This window comes from Gopherus flavomarginatus, chromosome 7 (assembly GCF_025201925.1).
Source record: "Gopherus flavomarginatus isolate rGopFla2 chromosome 7, rGopFla2.mat.asm, whole genome shotgun sequence".
Taxonomy (NCBI): Eukaryota; Metazoa; Chordata; order Testudines; family Testudinidae; genus Gopherus; species Gopherus flavomarginatus.
The window spans coordinates 34,623,357-34,642,559 of NC_066623.1; the positions used below are offsets into that span (position 1 = coordinate 34,623,357).

The window sequence follows — 19,203 nt, forward strand, 5'->3', positions numbered from 1 at the left end:
TCAGTAGGGTAGAATTGCTATAAATGGTTATTGTCCTTATATGAACAAATAATTGGTGACATTCCAGATATACAGTATTATATAAAAACTTCCCTGGCAAGTTTTTTTAGGGTCTTGAGCACATATCCTTTAGACTGTCTGTTCAAGGTGACAGATAGCAATAGTAATATCCTGAAAATATCTTATTTGTTCTGGTCAGATTTTTTTTTCCTTTTGAATAAGAAATATTGAACAAAAAGTTGAAACCATCTTGATCAAATCATTTTCTCTGCAGAAGAATGGTGACTGTCATTGCAAGCCTGATGTTTGTGGAGGTTCCTGTGACACTTGTGAAGCTGGCTATTACTCTCTGGAAAACAGGAATTACTTTGGGTGTCAAGTAAAATGGAAAATGAGTGTTTCCAACAGAGTAGTTACAATGGTAATTAAAGTGTCTTTAAAATCCCAAGGGTCACATTTTCAGAATGAGGCCTCTGTTTGAACACTAAACTACCCGTTTCTGCATTTTTTTACACTATCACTTGTGAGTGCATGTCATAAATGTAGAAGTGCAAACCCCAGTTTGAGTGTGCAGACTGAGCTCATTCATGAGCAATTAGTTTTGCTCATGAATATTCTGTCATCTTCCTTAAGGCTCTCTGCACCAGTTAAGTCACCTATTTCCATCAAAAGGGACAAGGAACAGGGCACTTGTTTCTATAGCATACAGAGCCTCTCTGACAAAGGCTGATACTTTCCCACCACCCACTTGGAGGACGTTTAAATGAAATGGAAAGCCCTGTGAAGTGTCTCCAAGCTGAGATAAATTTTACCCAACAAAACATATGGAAAGGCCTAAATATCACAGTTAAATATACTTTAAAACAAGATATATAAAATTATATATCCTTTTACTTTCCTTTCAGGACCTTAGATCAGGGTTGTTTGTTTCTTCTGCAAGAATTAATAACATCACTGATGCCTATTAGAACTTCAGCTCCATTCTGTGCTTGCTGATTGTAATGTTATTAGCTGCTGCAAGAAAACCATGAAATGCTGAATACAGATCCTAGCAGATTGTAAACTGCTTCCCCACAACCCGAGATGTACCTGTATGTCATTTTAAGTCTTTTCTGTGAGGCTTAGCCCAAAATATATTGAAATTGCTGGAAATATCCCCGTAGCCTTCATTGGGATTTGGATCAGTCCCTTAATGATTTAAGATTTTAAAATATATTTTTAGATCATTTCAGTCTTTAACCAATCCCTTCTTCAGTGTGTGGAGTTATAAATTGTGGCCAAGCTGATCAAACCTAGATAATAAACGTAAAGTACCTAAGCAAAAGTGGTCTGATTTTCAAAGGGTTGAGGACCTAAAGTTTCCATTGATTCCAAGGAGATTTATGGATCCTCAGCACATCAGAAAAATAGGTCACTTCTAATTTGATGTGGCAATGTTGACTTAAGAACCTTGAAGCATTTGGCTTTGCATTTTTGACCTAGATATACTTTTAAGGATGTCCTTATTTGTGCCTGAAGTCCTGTTTGCTGTATCAAGTCCATAGTTTGTCCAGTATTTTTTCAAAAAGTATATATATACAAATATATGATTATACACTGTATATAATTTTTGTACCACAAATCAAAACATGTGGTAGCTGTCCCTCAAAAATAAACTTTGTTTTGTATTTTACATGCATTTGTTCTTTATTTTCTTAAAAAATAAATTGCCACTGTATTCCCACTGCATGCTTATTTTAATCGTCATTATAGAAATCCATCCCATTGAATAGAAAAACTGAATGCTTATACTGATAAACCTTAATCACAGCAAACAGCAAGCGTGGCTTGTATTTACTATTTAATATTTTGACCAGGAAAAGAAATTTTATGTCATGTTTAAAAAAAAAACCCTTATGAGAAACCTGAAATAACTGAAATATGTACAACTGTATTAACATTTGTTTGAAAATCTCATAAGGGAGTCTGAAGGGGGAAATTTGCATTGCCACTTAATGGTGGTTTAATTAGAGCAGTGGTTCTCAATTTATTTACCATTATGGGCGGCATATGCAGCCCACAACATATTATGTGGGCTGCATCCAATACTGCCTGTACGGCCCTGAGGATGTCACATGGGCTGCAGCTGTGTGCTGATTGGGCTGCAAATGGCACCTGGGCCACAGATTGAGAACCACAGAATTAGAGGAAGTGAAGTGTGCTTTCTGGTAATGTTTATTACATTTTCTGATGAAAAATGTGGCTTCTATTCTTTACCTGATAGGCTGCCAATGTGATGTCGGAGGATCTGTCAATCTTGTGTGCAGTGAGCCATCAGGTGACTGCCAGTGCAGAAACCACATAGTGGGAACGACCTGTCAGAAGTAAGTCTTGCTGAGACCTGTAGGCTACGTCTACACATTTTGCTCGGGGTGTGATTCCCACCTTGCATAAACATATTTGTGCTAGCCCTACTCGAGCTAGCTTGCTAACAATAGTAGTGTAGCCATGGTTGCACAAGCAGTGGTGGTGAGCAGCAGGGCAGGCTAGCTGCCCTGAGCACAAAACTTCTCAGATCCCTTGGGTACATGCTTGGGACATCTAGCCCCTCCCACCACTTGCCTCTGCCTGTGCTACCAAGGCTACACTACAATATATACCGAGCTAGCTGAAGTAGATTTAGTGTAAGTATGTCTGCACAAGCTGGGAATCACATCCCAGCTCCAAGTACAGACATAGCCACAGTTCATGCTTCAAAACAATCATTTAAAACTGCCCAGGATTCCTTGGCATTTTTTCACATGATCTGTTGATAAATTAGCTGGTAGGCTGTGGTATCAGCTACTCTGCAGATGTTTCCTGCCCACCACTTTTCTTCAACTTTATATTTATGGCTTTTGATACTCATTTAATTAACAATCATCTCCATCTTTCGCAATAGCATTACATATGTTGCTTTAGAAAATAAATAAACCAAGTTTCCCTCTCAATTATGTCAGTAGAGTTGCACCAGTATAACGGAGAACAGAATATAGCTCATTAACAGAAGCCGTTTGAATCCTTCCTATTATCATACATTCCTGGTGTCACCAGGAATGTATGAATTAACCAGAGTTCAGAGGATTCCACTGTCATCAGCCTGTCCTCACCTCAGTGCTTCATTTTCTCAGAGGAAAGTCATACAGAGATTAGCTAGTGCCTTCAAATTGCATTGCTGGGTGGAGGTTTCCTGATATGCCGAGTATTAACATGTGCACCCCATCCACGTGGGAAGCTGATATCCAGGCGATACATTGCAGGTAAACTGATACCATAAAAATATCATGCACCTTTGGCCTAGGTATGATGAAAATTGATAACAGTAATGAATTTGGGTTGGTCTCATTACTTACAAGTGGTGAAGTAACACATGAATTTGTCAAATGACCCAAACACAGTTACTTCCAAATGATATTTGAGGTGCAGTCAGCCATTGTAATTGTACTTTGTTGGTAACAGTATGACTGCTGACAGGAAGGTGTTACAATTTCTTTATATGGAGAAATTCAGACATTCAGAGAAAATAAATAACTCCTCCGTGTTTGTTTTTTTTCTTTATGAAAGGCCTGAAAAGAACCACTTTTCCCTGATTTACACCACATGAAGTTTGAGATCGAAGATGGTACCACTGCCAGTGGAAGAGGCATTCGGTTTGATTATGACCCCCAGGAATTTCCTGGCTTTAGTTGGAGAGGATATGCACAGATGTCTTCCATACAAGTACGTCATTGATTAAATGCTGCTGAATGAAAATGCAGCCCTTGGGGCTTATGTCTACTTAATATTACTACCTGAATGTAAAGTCATGGAGGAGGTCAGAATAAAGTATGCCCTTGCTACTACAGTGGTTGAGAGACAGCAGTATACTTCAGTAGGCTTGACATATTTGCATTATAGCAAATAGGCCTGTTGATTGTTGAATAAAGCAGCAGCATCCAAGCAAGAATGTGACTGTGCATGAATATTACAGTCTTGTGATTGTTTACAAGTTAGTTTATCATGAGCAGAGTCCAAGTGAGTAAATCAGAGGAAGAAAGTGCCCATCGTCTGCTGTGTCTAGGGCAGGAATGAGAAGATCTGCACTGAATTCAAAGCAAAGGAACTGACAGTTATAAAACAGTAAATTTAAGCAACAAAGGCTAGTTGGTCACCGTCCTGGAATGTGTGGTTCTGTTATTAAATTGGTGCAGTTTAGATTTACAGTTCTTAGAACAATTTATGTCAGCTTTAGTAGGGTATCTGAGGACCAATGGAGCAACCATAAACTGAAGGGTAAGTACGTAACCATTGGGCAAGTAATTATTTTCCTTTTTCCTCTTTGTTCTTCTTTTTTTTAATCGGGGGCTCTTTTTGTTAACTTTTTGAATTAACCCACATTCACAAAAGCTACTCGTCGAAGATCTGATTTCTTAACTTCCACTCTACATGGTCCCTCTTTTGTTTCATACCCACTTGACATTTTATGAAGGAGGTAGTAGAATTGCCAGGATGGGCTGGGATAGTGTCCGTAGCCTCTGTTTGCCAGAAGCTGGGAATGAGTGACAGGGGATGGATCACTTGATGATGACCTGTTCTGTTCATTCCCTCTGGGGCACCTGGCCTTGGTCACTGTCAGAAGACAGGACACTGGGCTAGATGGACCTTTGGTCTGACCCAGTATGGCTGTTCTTACGAATAATTTAGACCCTGATCCTGTAAATACATATGAGTAAAGCTATACATTTATGCAAGTATTTGTAGGATCTGAGCCTTAGATAGTTGTATCCTTGTAGGACAGCTGAATTACCTGCACGCTCCTTATATCAAAGGGCGTTCTGGATTTTGACATAGTTTACCCATGTCTTGCAGGGAAATGAAACAATTATCCCAAAATTTCTTTGGGGCTGACACATTGTTACATGATATACTAATGCTACAACTTTTGTGGAAGGAGACAATCTAAAAGGTGGCAATGTTGTCATTCAGATGAAATAATTAGTCAGTGCGTGTCCTTAGCAGGAGCTGCGAGTGCACTGTCATGCCACTAATGTGTTTTAATATACTTCAGTGTAACACCCAAATTTTAAAATGTTTGGCCTAAGCAATCTGGCCTATGCCAGACCTTGGTCTAGCGCCGCCTCCCCAATTTTACCTTAAACACAAGACTGTCCACCCTTCCCCACAGGTATCCTCCTTCTGTCTCTTCACACTTGCTTTCCTGTCTATACTCTCAAAACTTCCCATCATATCTCAAACACTATTCTGTCAGTAAAGCTTCAGGCTTCTTTTCCTTTTGCCTTTTCTCTATCAAATATATATTCTTTCAATATTTCCTCATCTGCTTCTCTCCCAGCCTCACTCCTCTGAACTATCACTCTCCTCCCTTCAAAAATAGTAAAAGCTTCTCCTATTTTTCCATATTTTCTGTTGAACTTTCCTTTCTGCTCTCCTATTTTCTTCTACCCTCTGTTATACTTAAAGTATTTGTACACGTGCCCTCTATAGCTCTCCCATTTCTAGATTCCCCTCTGCTCTCCTGCTTTCCTTTTTATTTTAATAAAGGGGAGGGCTGTATACAAATACTTTTGTTCTCTAATAATGACCGATAAGCACATGCTCTGAAAATGAGTAAGGCCTGTCCTGGTGGCATTAGCCATTAGTTACCTTTCAGAGATCAGAGAAGGTGAGGTCTTTTGAAGGGGCAGCCCTATGGGTGATCTTTTGTTCCAGAAGGTAGGGAGAGTGGAATGTGTGTGTGCCTGAAAGGGAGAACAGACCAAGAAGGTGGTGGTAGTATAAGGGACAGTCACCTGGGCATATTGAAAGAGAGAGAGAGAGGGTTAGGAGGTGTGAACCATGAAGAGAGGAAGCATAAGGCAGAATGGAGGAACAAGGCAAGGGGAACCCTTGAGGTCATGCTAAGTCAGTTCTTGCTATTCCACCACCAGTTACTGAACCCCTCTGCCTGTCTGAATAAGTCAGGGGTTCTCAGACTTTTGTACTGGTGACCCCTTTCACACAGCAAGCCTCTGATTGTGACCCCCCCTTATGCATTAAAAACACTTTTTTATATATTTAACACTATTATAAATACTGAAGGCAAAGCAGGTGGGTGGAGGTGGAGGCTGACAGCTTGTGATGCCCCATGTAATAACCTCGTGACCCCCTGAGGGGTCCCGACCCCCAGTTTGAGAACCCATGGCATAAGTCTCCCACTCTGCTGCTGTGAAACTTTAAGTAGATAAGGTGCCATGTGATTTGTCTTCTGGGGGCAGCACTGCCAGTCAGTGACTGAAAAGAGACACTTGGTTCCAGAAATGTCAGTTCAGCTGAAGGGCAAAAATGTAACCAGAGCCACCATGAATGTAACAGGCTAGGAGGTTTGCTGGGGATCAGAAGAAAGTGCAATGACGTTCTGAGACTTCTGTATGCTTTTAGAATTTTGTGTGGGATCCAGGACTTGGACGGAGAATTCTGGGTTATTATCCAGGAATACAGGAAACCCTTTTTACAATACGTCTGCTTTAAGGCATTGTGTGAGCAATTGCAGGATTCCAACAAAGTACTGTCCACCATTCACAGAGTAGTATCAACATGCACCTTTAATTCTGCTTTTCCAAGACTAGCCGGGTAAGACACTTGTTCAATATCAGTGTTTTACCTCAGCAGAATGTTTCGTTCTATATTCTTTCGTATGCTACCATAACTTTTCTTTCCTGTTACAGAGTTTGTCCTTGCTAAATGGTTTCTATAACTTTTCTCTCTTTGGGTGGTAGTGTGTTAAATAATATACTTTCCTTTTTCCTTTTTTTTCTCATTCTTTTTATTTTTCCCAGCCAGAGGTGGTTGTGCCTGTCACTGTGACTTCCTCTAAGCTCTTCCACCTAGTACTCCGCTATGTCAGCCTGGTTTCAAAGAGCTCTAAAGGGAGGATCTCAGTTGCTGAGGGGAAACATTTTGACACTAATTATACTTGTAAGTGAATTATTTTCTTGCTAGGCTTGTCTATCTTCACCCATCATACACCAGAATCGCTGTTTTTGTACATATTTGTCTTTATATGTGTGTGTGTTTATGTTCTCTAGCAATTTACTGTTTTGCTTGCATGGCTTCTAATTGTTTATCCATTCAGCACTTTATGGCTGTTTGTGTTTATTAACTTCCATTTTACAGAATGAAGTGAGGATAATTCTGAATGTGGAGAAATCAAACCTCTACTTATTTCATGTTATCTTGAGATTTATTAACCCTGGAATTGAAATGGTATCTGGCCGCATAACTGCTTACCAATCTCGGTCTGAAACAGGTAGGTGTAATGACAGAAGAGAGCAGATGACTCAGTGTTAGATCAGAGAAGCATTTTCATACTTTCAGCCAATTTCAACTAATAATGTCATTTTAAATGTATTGTTTTTAACAACTTCAAGTGCTATGTGTTTATCTAGTGTACTTTGCTGTGACTAATGTTGCCTGCGTTTGCATAATACCTATTGACTTCATTATTAATAATTTTTTTAGATGTCTAGTTTACCAAATTTAATATTTTCAGTACTGACGTAGGTGGTTCAGACTGACAGTTAGGTGAAGCTTTCAGCGAGTTTAACAGGACTCAGTTACTTTTCGATGCTACAAATAATATTTTTATTCAAAAGCTGCTTGGCTCCTGTCTTTACCGTGTAACTAATATTTAACAATGGGTCCTGATCCACAAATGTTGGACTGGTTACAGATGTCAGCAGAATTTGGAGTGGTTGGTTTTGGTTCACACCATTAAGGAGATAAGGATTCCAGATTCTCTGTGTCTGGGGGTGGGGGTGTAGAGGCTAATTTTAGCGCCATAGTGTGAGCCCAAATCTGTAGACCCAGGCTCTGAGTCTCACTGCCGCATAGGTTGTTTTTGCCATGCTGCTGTACCCTTAGAGACTGTGTGGTGACACAGCAGCACAGGCTGTGCTGATTGGTCAGGGAGATGAGAGCCAAAAAGAAATACAGGGGGTCTTATCTGTAATCTGTAGCTTTGATAAAGAATGCTCTATATAGTCATTGCAGTTGACTCCCATTTCTTCTCTTCCCTGAGGGACACTGCAGCTACGGTATTTCTGTATATTCACTCTGTACAAATGAACAGAAGTCCTCTTATGTTACAATTAGTAACTAAAATTTTAGATCAGAACCTCTCAAGTCTGGAGAATTGGCTGGAAATCACATGAGAACAGTCTGTCTCCTAAGATTTCCATTACCTGCTGCTTTGGATCAGCTGAAAATTCCACAATGTTGGCCTTTTGTTGTCTTTATTAAAGCAGTGTGAGACAGATGGAATGAAAATTAAGGAAAAGGAAAGAAATGTTTCAGAACCTTCCCAGGGTGTGGCAAAAGTTCAGGGGGAAATAGAGGTGTTTCCTATTTTTCTAAATCACTTCACTTGAGCCTAGTGAGAATGAAGAGGACAATAATCACATAGATCTGTGGCTTAATATGTACATTTTGCAGTGTATTCCTAATGCGTGCTGAAAGAGCAGCATTGATCAGTTGTTGTCACTCTAATTTTAGTGAATGAAAGCATTGGTCTTAAGCCTTGAGAAAATGGAGTCATTTGACATAATCCAATAATATTATTTAATTTATTTTTTGCTGTCAGGGGCTACTCAGAGCAAAGACATTGTCTTCCCACCCAGTAAGAAGCCGGCTTTTGCCACTGTCCCAGGAAACAGCTTTGCAGATCCATTCTCACTTATTCCAGGAACATGGATTGTCAATATTATGGCAGAGGGAGTCCTCCTGGTAGAAAATGACTGAATATTTTTTTAAAGTTTTTGAGAGTAGAATTTATTTGGGAGAGTTTGAGAGAGAATGAAAGGGCCACCTCAAAGTTATGTACCAGGAAGAGCCCTGTAACGGACATGAAACTCAATACCAGAAAAGAGCACGGTGTCATTTTGGAATAAAAAATTGTGAAATTTTACAATTCTCATTTCACTTCTTTTTCTCTTATTTGAATCTCACCTGCCCTTGTTTTGTATGTATCAGACTTTTAAATATATCTAGACTGTGCCTCTCCAATGGATGCACTTTTTAGAAAATTCACAGGTGTTTATACAAACCTGTAATCATCACATTTTGGCCCTATCCAGATGTCTTATTCAAAATCTGGGTCAGTTATAATTTGAAACTCTTTCTATAGAGTTAGAGCCCAATCCTGAAAACGCCTGCAAGAGTCACTTCACTCATGAGAGCAATCCAAGCTTTCATGTGTTTGATGGATCAAGCCCTTAATTAGTGATGAAGATCCTATTAAAGGGTGCTCTCTCAGAGAAAATATAAGAAGAACTCCGCCTTTAATAAGTTGTTTTCTAAATACTGTGACCTCCTTCCACTGCCTACGAAACTGGCAAATTATGCATCATAAAGATTCAGAAAAGTTAGTGCAAAGTATAACAAAGGCAGAACATTTCAAATGATCACTTATGAAACACCCAAAATATGTATAATCACAATGAAATCATGTCAAAATCAATTTGTATTTTTTAACATTTTTTAGCAGGAATCAGAAATAACACCTTCAATCATCAAGCCCATGACTGTACTAAAATATATGGAATAGATGACATAATGACAACCGTACTATTAAACCTTGTTTCTTATCTATAATGGCAATATTTGTTAGGTTTTTGTTGTCTGTTCTGTCCATAATTTTGAAAGGGGACTTACTGATTATCCTAACAAATCATATTATTTTTTTTTATAAAAAAACTTCAATACATAAACATTTAAAATCAAATAAACATCAGTATATAGTTTGAAACTGATAGACCAGTAGAGCCAGAGTTTAAAATGTGCCTTCTTTTTATGCCTGTTTGACTTTATTTAATTCACTGAATTTGTATGCACAATCAGTTTGGTGCACATAGGAGAACCCTTTTTGCATATGTTAGTCAATCACAAGTGTTTTTGTACATGTAAATTTGACATCTTGCATGCACGGGTGAGTAGTGTGCAGAAGTAACTGTGTACATAAAGTAGTGTTTATGTAACCCATGCTTACACCATGTGGTACTCTGACCTCCTCTAGTGGTTTGACTGCACAGAAGTTTAAGAGTCAGCTGCAGCCCTGAGATGAGAAACCTGGGTTTCTTACCTCAGTGGCTCTCATCCCTTTCCAGACTACTGTTCTGCTTTAGGAGTCTGATTTGTCTTGCGTACCCCCAAGTGACACCTCACTTAAAAACTACTTGCTTACAAAATCAGACATAAAAATACAGAAGTGTCACAGCCACACTGTTACTGAAAAATTGTTTACTTTCTCATTTTACTATATAATTATAAATTAAATCAATTGGAATGTAAACATTATACTTACATTTCAGTGCATAGTATACAGAGCAGTATAAACAGGTCGTAGGAAATTTTAGTTTGTACTGACTTTGCTAGTTTGTTTTATGTAGACTGTTATAAAACTAGGCAAATATCTAGATGAATTGATGTACCCTTTGGAAGACCTTTGCATATGTTTTAGAGATGTACATTTTATAATTTTCTGTGTGCTCTTTGTATGAATCACTTTCTTTGTTTTTAGGATTACATGGTGCTGTTACCTAGTGATTACTATGAAGCACCAATCTTGCAATTACAAGTTACAGAACCTTGCACCTATTCAGGACGTGCTACGACAGATAAGTTAGTATATACACTGTATAATAAGCTGATTACTCCGGACTACTTTAATGATTTTTCTTTAATGTTGTAATTGGTAATTATGATATCACTGTGTTTTTGCTTTGTTTTAAAGCTGCTTGCTTTATCAGCATTTACCACTAGCCAGATTTTCCTGTGTCCTCGGTTCAGAGGCGACACATTTCTTGCTTGGTGGAGAGTACAGAAGAATAGCTGTCCGACAGCCAACCCCAGAGCATCCAGTGATGTCACACATCAGTGGAATAGAGGTCAGATTCCTGTATACATACTAACAGATACTAATTATAGTCATGTTTTTATTTCTATTTCCAATTGTAAATTAGCTAATTGTAAATTTGTTGGGATCGATTCCGCTGCAAATTCATAGCAAGACCATTAGCCTCCACGAAGTTACTTGGAGTATATAGAAGTGTAATTTAGGGCATGTTTACACTGGTCTGTAGTTTGAACTAAAGGGACATAGCTCAGTGGTTTGAGCAGTGGCCTGCTAAACCTAGGGTTGTGAATTCAATCCTTGAGAGGGCCACTTAGGGATCTAGGGCAAAAATCAGTACTTGGTCCTGGTAGTGAAGGCAGGGGGCTGGACTTGATGACCTTTCAAGGTCCCTTCCAGTTCTAGGAGATTGGTATATTTCCTATTATTATTTATTATAGGGACCTTTAAGTTTGCACCTGTAGCATCCATATGGGGAAATTACAGCACAGCACTTTTGTGCACACTATCTATTTATGCCCCATTAGTCTAAACTGCAGGCCAGTGTGGACCTACCTTTAGATCAGAATCTGGTTCATTGACTAATCTCACACACGGCTCCAATAATATACAACTGTGATGTAAGTGAATGCTTTAGTCCAGTGCTTCCTCGCCGTCCACCGCTTATTCAGGGAAAGCCCCTGGTGGTCCAGGCCAGTTTGTTTACCTGCCATGTCCACAGGTTCGGCCGATTGTGGCTCCCACTGGCCGCGGTTTGCCATCCCAGGCCAGTGGGGGCTGCGGGAAGTGGCATGGGCTGAGAGATGTGCTGGCCACCCTTCCCGCAGCCCCCATTGGCCCGGAGCAGCGAACCATGGCCAGTGGGAGTCGCGATCAGCTGAACCTGTGGATGCGGCAGATAAACAAACCAGCCCGGTCCACCAGGGGCTTTCCCTGAACAAGCAGCGGCCCGACTTTGAGAAGCACTGCTTTATTCTACCAAAGGCAAAAGGTTTTGTAAAGAATCCTTCACTGAAATCCCTCAGTTAGAAGGTAGTACAAGTACTGTCAAACTGTCTGTTTTAGAAACAAATCGTATCATTTGGCAGTAACAATAACACACAAAGGTAATGTAAAATTTAACATTTTGTGATTTCTTAAATATATATATGTACATCTGTGTACATTTGTTTTATTAATGGCTGCATTTAAAAAAAAAAGCAAAGAAGCAGAACAATTATGCCAAAGTATATCCATGAAAACAGGGTCTCATGCTTTATCATATAAAGTTTTGTAGTAGTATCTTATTGAACAAATACAACACTAACCTGCATGATCTAATTCTGTACATGGGAACAACACATAAAGATAATGACTCCTTTTGTCTCCTGTTAATATCCTCTGGCACAGCTCATTCCTGAGAATCTGTATTGAAATAGGAACAGTCAAACACCAAAAGCCCTGATCCTTCTAACACTTATACATGTTCCTAGCTTTACCCATGTGAGTACTCCCATTGAAATCAAAATGCCTAATCACATAAACAGATGCATATACATACTTAAGTGTTCACAGGACCAGGGCCTAAGGGAATAATGAAGAAAATGCTAACATTCAGGAGAATTATACTGAATTCAGCAACAATAAAAGTGTGTAGCTGTATTGCACTTTTCATGCCAGTATCTCAATAAATAGACATTTAAATTTTTTCAAGTAGTTTGTTTAGGACTCAAAGGAAAACTTCATGCTTCAGAAAGTGCTGGTGGTAATTTATTAGATAACAACCTTCTTCTCAGCCGAGCATTTTTCATGGAGAACTGGAGGCTTTTCTTTCAGTTGAGACATGAAAACAATATTGACTTGGCATTAAAAATTCCATGTGGAAAGGAATGATGATAGCCTCATGTCCTAGCAAAATTGGGAAAGTACATTCCACCTATAAAAATTCTTTCTCCTGTTACGTCTATTGGATAGAGTAAGCTTCTTTTGTCCAAAACTGTCATATAATATTCTTGGCACTAATATAAGGGTAGGTGTTTCCAGAGATGGCTGCATTTTGATGGCAGGCATAGTAATCTCTGTATATACAGTTTTATTTCTGAAAAGCAGCTTAATGTTTGTGAAAAGTAATATATAAATGGAGTGATTTTTTTCCCCCAGTGATGCTAAGCTTATTTTCTTGTTGAATCTCCAATAGGTTGATTTACATCTGAGACTGAACATTCCCCAAGTCGGTCGCTATGTGGTAGTTCTTGAATATGCTAACGAAGATGATCAATTACACTGCTGAAGTGACAGTGAACAGTCCTGGGCCTGTCCTGAAGGCCAGAGTGAACATATACAGCTGTAAATACAGGTGGGGATTATTGAATGGTTAAATTATCAGGTGGAATGGGATTTTATACTTTTTAATCAAAGATTTCTTTGTAATACATGTAAATCGTGGTGTATAGTTTGTTTTATTTCTAAGGTTTTAAAGTTATTATCTGAACTGTACATTTGAATTGTACAGGAGGAGGGATAGCTCAGTGGTTTGAGCATTGGCCTGCTCATCCCAGGGTTGTGAGCTCCATCCTTGAGAGGGCCACTTAGGGATCTGGGGCAAAAATCTATACTTGGTCCTGCTAGTGAAGGCAGGGGGTTGGACTCAATGACCTTTCAGGGTCCCTTCCAGTTCTAGGAGATAAGTATGTGTCCTATTATTCTTACAGTTTATACAGTAACTCCTCACTTAACGTTGTAGTTATATTCCTGAAAAAAATCAGAACATTGTTAAGCAAATCCAATTTCCCCATAAGAATTAATGTAAATGAAGAGGTTAGGTTCCATGGAAATTTCTTTCATCAGACGAAAGACTTTTGCTTCAGAAGGTGAGATGGTGGCTCAGTACAGTGGATGGTCTAGGTAACCAAGCCACCATCTCTCCTTCCAGAGCGGACCTGAAAGTCGAAGAGGTGGATGAGGAGAAGGTGTCATTTCCTCATACTGCTGCCTCTATCTCATCCACTTCTGGGCCTGCTTCGGAAGGTGGGAAGTCAGAGCAGTTAACTAAGTTGTCCAGGTCACCAAGCCACCACCTCTCCTTCTGGAGCAGGAAGCCGAGTCCCAGGAGTTCTGGCACTTCTTTTTTTGGGACTCAAGCACTAACATACACATATGCTGCATGTATGTTGGGTTTGTATTTTCCACTACATTTTAGCCTTGCTTTAACAGACACCGTGGTATTTACATTTAGACTGATTATTAACATAAACACATCTATCTAACGTAATGTGTTGGATTTTCTTACCATAAAGGGTATTTTCATGTAGATGTCCAAAATTATGGTGAAAATTATTAAAAAAATAATAGCTTGGGAGGATCACCCCATTCTAGTGTAATCCCTCTCCTAGCAATACACAACCAACCCAGTGATTCTTACCCTATTCACCACCCCTGCTGCTGATATACCAGGGAAAAACTTGGGCAGAGAGGGGTGGCAAGGATCCCTCTATGTGATGCAACTCCTTGCCTGAATTTTTTGTCCCATTGCAGCTCCTGCAGCCCAGGGTACATTAGAGAAACCCTGAGGATGCTCTTAACATAGTGCAGAGCAGCAGCATGATCAGGGGAGTGCCTCTTGCCATCGCTTATTCACCTCTGAAACTTGGACTCTGCATTCCCCCCCTCAATTTGCTGTCTTGCCATTAACTGATCTCCATCCCACTTCTCCCCCACTGCTGCAATTCAGCAACTGCCCAGCCCCACTCTCCATGTTACCCACTACGCTCCACTCCCTCTCTTTCTGCCTCCTTCCATCTAATTTCTTCTTCCTTTTCCCATCTACCTTTTTCAACCCAACCTTTCCTCTCCTGTACTTCAACACTGAGCTCCTTCACCAAACAACAAAATGAAAACATTTATACTATAAATAAAAGATCAAATGTATATTCAACTAATGGGCGCTTACCATGCACCCGACCTCTTTAACTGTATGTTGGACCTGTTTCCTACTATATGGTCTCTCTCTCTTTTTTTTTTTTAATATTGTAAATTCTTCAGGGTAAAGATGTCAGTCAAATGCCCAGCACATTTGGGATTCTACTGTAATATAAGTTAAACATAAACTTTGGTCTAGAAATATTGTACTTATTGTTAAAACATCTACAATTACTTTACCCGAAAAAGGCTGGAGAATGAAAGTATTTGTTTATGCTTTTGACCTCACTCTTTGTATGGGCCGTCCTTTGTAGGTGACAAATCTGAGGAATTGTCACAGATTGAAGTGTCGTTAGAGGAGGTTTTGGAATGAATTGATAAACTTAACAGTAACAAGTCACCGGGACCAGATACTATTCACCCAAGAGTTCTGAAAGAACTCAAATGTGAAATTGTGGAACTATTAACTATGGTTTGTAACCTGTCCTTTAAATCAGCTTCTGTACCCAATGACTGGAACATACACCTCTACCTCGTTATAACACCACCCGATATAACACGAATTTGGATATAACATGGTAAAGCAGTGCTCCGGGAGGGTGGGGCTGCACGCTCCGGCGGATCAAATCAAGTTTGATATAATGCAGTTTCACCTATAACACGGTAAGATTTTTTGGCTCCCAAGGACAGCGTTATATTGAGGTAGAGGTGTAGCTAATGTAACACCAATATTTAAAAAGGGCTCTAGAGGTGATCCCGGCAATTACAGACCGGTAAGTCTAACGTCAGTAATGGGCAAATTAATTGAAACAATAGTAAAGAATAAAATTGTCAGGCACATAGAAGAACATAAATTGTTTGGCAAAAGTCAACATGGTTTCTGTAAAAGGAAATCATGTCTTACTAATCTATTAGAGTTCTTTGACGGGGTCAACAAACATGCGGACAAGGGGGATCCAGTGGACATAGTGTACTTAGATTTCCAGAAAGCCTTTGACAAGATTCCTCACCAAAGGCTCTTACGTAAACTAAGTTGTTATGGGATAAGAGGGAAGATCCTTTCATGGATTGAGAATTGGTTAAAAGACAGGGAACAAAGGGTAGGAATAAATGGTAAATTTTCAGAATGGAGAGGTAACTAATGATGTTCCCAAGGGTCATTCCTAGGACCAATCCCATTCAACATTCAGGCTGGCTAAATCCCAATCCCATTCAATTTATTTAAAGGATCTGGAGAAAGAGGTAAACAGTGAAGTGGCAAAGTTTGCAGATGATATTAAACAGCTCAAGGTAGTTAAGACCAAAGTAGACTATGAAGAACTTCAAAAAGATCATTGTCTGTTAGGTTCACTCCCTCTGGCATTGGCCACTGTTGGCAGACAGGATGCTGGACTGGATGGACCCTTGGTCTGACCCAGTATGGCCATTCTTATGTTATTAACTTCACTTCCATTATGTAATCAGTTTCCCTTGTTTCTGGGTGTTTTTCATATAGCGAAAAGAAGAGAGGGGAAAAAGGAAAATGTGATTACAAAACCACAAGTCTTAGCAGTGGGAACTCAGGAGCAAATGTACCATCTTAGACAACTTCTAACTATTTTTAAAAAAAAAAACACCTTGATTGGATTCAAGTTGCTAGTGTTGTTTCACTCTAAATGATGATTTCTCTTCCTGGAGTTTCTGCTTTTGTTATGGGTCTTTTGTTTGATCAACACCCTCTGTTTTATTCAGATTGACAGAGTTCCCTGTTATCGTAATCCAGGGAGAGCTATTAATCAGGAGACAAACTCCAGTCTAGTCCCTGAGGTGACTATTTTTATATGTTTTGCTTTGATTGCAGTATCTTTAAACGTGCGATACATGAACCAACAGAACTGCCACTTAATCTTCTATCCTTAGGCCTGGTCTACACTACGCGTTTAAACCGATTTTAGCAGCATTAAACCGATTTAATGCTGTACCCGTCCACACTACGAGGCCCTTTATATCGATATAAAGGGCTCTTTAAATCGATTTCTGTACTCCTCCCCGACGAGAGGAGTAGCACTAAAATCGGCATTACGGTATCAGATTAGGGTTAGTGTGGCCGCAAATCGATGGTATTGGCCTCCGGGCGGTATCCCACAGTGCACCACTGTGACTGCTCTGGACAGCAATCTCAACTCGGATGCAGTGGCCAGGTAAACAGGAAAAGCCCCGCAAAATTTTGATTTTCATTTCCTGTTTGCCCAGCGTGGAGCTCTGATCAGCACGGGTGGCAATGCAGTCCCAAATCCAAAAAGAGCTCCAGCATGGACCGTACGGGAGATACTGGATCTGATCGCTGTATGGAGAAACAAATCTGTTCTATCAGAGCTCCGTTACAGAAGACGAAATGCCAAAGCGTTTGAAAAAAAAATCTACAGGCTATACAGCGCTGCGTGACAAGCGTAACGGGAAGCCAGAGACTCAAATGGATGCTCATGGAGGGAGGGAGGGGGTACTGAGGACTCCAGCTATCCCACAGTCCCCAGCAGTCTCCAAAAAGTATTTGCATTTTTGGCTGAGCTCCCAATGCCTGTAGGTTCAAACACATTGTCCAGCGTGGTTCAGGGTATAGCTCGTCAATTTACTCCTTCCCCCCCACCACGTGAAAGAAAAGGGAAAGAAATCGTTTCTTGACTTTTTTCAATGTCACCTATGTCTACTGAATGCTGGTGATAGACGCGATGCTGCAGCAGTGAAGAGCAGTATCCGCTCTTCTCCCCTCCCCGGTGGCAGACGGTACAATATGACTGCTATCCGTCGTCACCATCAGCCCGTGCTTGATAACTGCTGAATACCCCTGGCTGGCCTCCGGGGCGCCTGGGTAAAAATAGGAATGATTCCTGGTCATTCCCAGTAGATGGGACAGAACGGCTGGTAACCGTCCTCATCATAGCAACTGGGGGCTGAGCTCCATCAGCCCCCTCCCTTTCCTGTGTAAAGAAAAGATTCTGTACTGCCTGGACTATCATAGCAGCAGCATGCTGGGCTCCTCTCCCCCGCACCACTTAATGTCCTGCCTGGACTGTCATAGTACCGGAAGGCTGCCTCCCCTCATTTTATCTCACTAACAAGTCACTGTTTGTTATTCCTGCATTCTTTATAACTTCATGATACAAATGGGGGGGACACTGCCATAGTAGCCCAGGAAGGTTGGGGGAAGAGGGAAGCAATGGGTGGGGTTGTTGCAGGGGCACCCCCCGTGAATGGCATGTAGCTCATCATTTCTGCGGGATCTGACATGGAGCGGCTGTGCTCTCTGATACACCAGTTCTCTAGTACACTAGCCCCATATTCTAGGCAGGACTGACTCTATTTTTAGAAACCATAAAGGAGGGATTAACTCGGGGAGTCATTCCCAGTTTTGCTTTTGCGCCCCCAGCCGATCTCAGCCAGGGGCACCCATGATAGCAGCAGACAGCACAGAAGGACAGATAACCATCATCTCATTGCCAAATTACACTGGCAGCAGATGGTACAGAATGACTGGTAACCATCTCTGCTATCATGCAAAAGCAAATGAATGCTGCTGTGTAGTGCTGGAGTATCGCCTCTGTCCACGGCATCCAGTACACATACGGTGACTGTAAAAAAAAAAAAAAAAAAAAAGCTGAACGGGCTCCATGGTTGCCGTGCTATGGCATCTGCCAGGGCAATCCAGGGAAAAAGGGCGCAAAATGATTGTCTGCCGTTGCTTTCACGGAGGAAGGAATGACTGACGACATTTACCCAGAACACCCGTGACAATGATTTTTGCCCCATCAGCCACTGGGCTCTCAACCCAGAATTCTAAGGGGCGGGGGAGACTGCGGGAACTATGGGATAGCTACGGAATAGGTACCCACAGTGCAACGCTCCGGAAATCGACACTAGCCTCAGACCATGGATGCACACCGCCGAATTAATGTGCTTACTGTGGTCGCATGCACTCGACTTTACACAATCTGTTTTATAAAACCGGTTTATGTAAAATCGGAATTATCCCGTAGTGTAGACGTACCCTTAGTTAGGTAAAAGAAATTGTTGCCTGCAGTATTGTGCTGATTTCTATCCAGCATTTTGTCCCAAAAAGCATGTGAGATAAGTGCTGAATGCAGAAGCCACCGCAGGAGGCCAAGACATAATATTAAAAGAATTAATGAAAGAGAGCAAACCATTGAAGTATAGACTAAATTTTATTGAGAATGTTACAGATCAAAAATAAGTGACTGGATTCCTTGCTGCCAGTGACACTAAAAATATTAATGGTTTGGTACAAACTGAATACCCAAAACCCTTAAAAATCTGTCTGTTAAAGAGCCTGTTTGTTAAGAAGACTGACAATGAACAGTTCATGCTATCTTAATTTGTCTCTCAGGCAAGGTTACAGTCATGGAATT

At 40.5% G+C, this 19,203-nt stretch overlaps 1 protein-coding gene across 1 annotated transcript; it reads left to right on the forward strand.

Moving 5' to 3' along the window:
* Positions 1-3,684: 3,684 nt before the first annotated feature.
* LOC127055350 (laminin subunit alpha-3-like) lies at positions 3,685-13,172 on the forward strand. The gene is made up of 7 exons (XM_050962236.1): positions 3,685-3,738; positions 6,834-6,972; positions 7,171-7,303; positions 8,636-8,778; positions 10,571-10,671; positions 10,784-10,937; positions 13,080-13,172. Exons 2-7 carry the CDS (start codon positions 6,895-6,897, stop codon positions 13,170-13,172), a joined length of 702 nt encoding a protein of 233 aa, XP_050818193.1. The 5' UTR covers positions 3,685-3,738; positions 6,834-6,894.
* The last annotated feature ends 6,031 nt before the right edge of the window (positions 13,173-19,203 follow it).

Excerpts from the sequence above, each read along its gene's own strand:
- LOC127055350 (XM_050962236.1), top strand. The coding sequence starts at position 6,895 with ATGTCAGCCTGGTTTCAAAGAGCTCTAAAGGGAGGATCTCAGTTGCTG. Across the intron at positions 6,973-7,170 it reads TTTTGACACTAATTATACTT|AATGAAGTGAGGATAATTCT; the intron begins GTAAGTGAATTA and ends TCCATTTTACAG. Across the intron at positions 8,779-10,570 it reads TGGCAGAGGGAGTCCTCCTG|GATTACATGGTGCTGTTACC; the intron begins GTAGAAAATGAC and ends CTTTGTTTTTAG.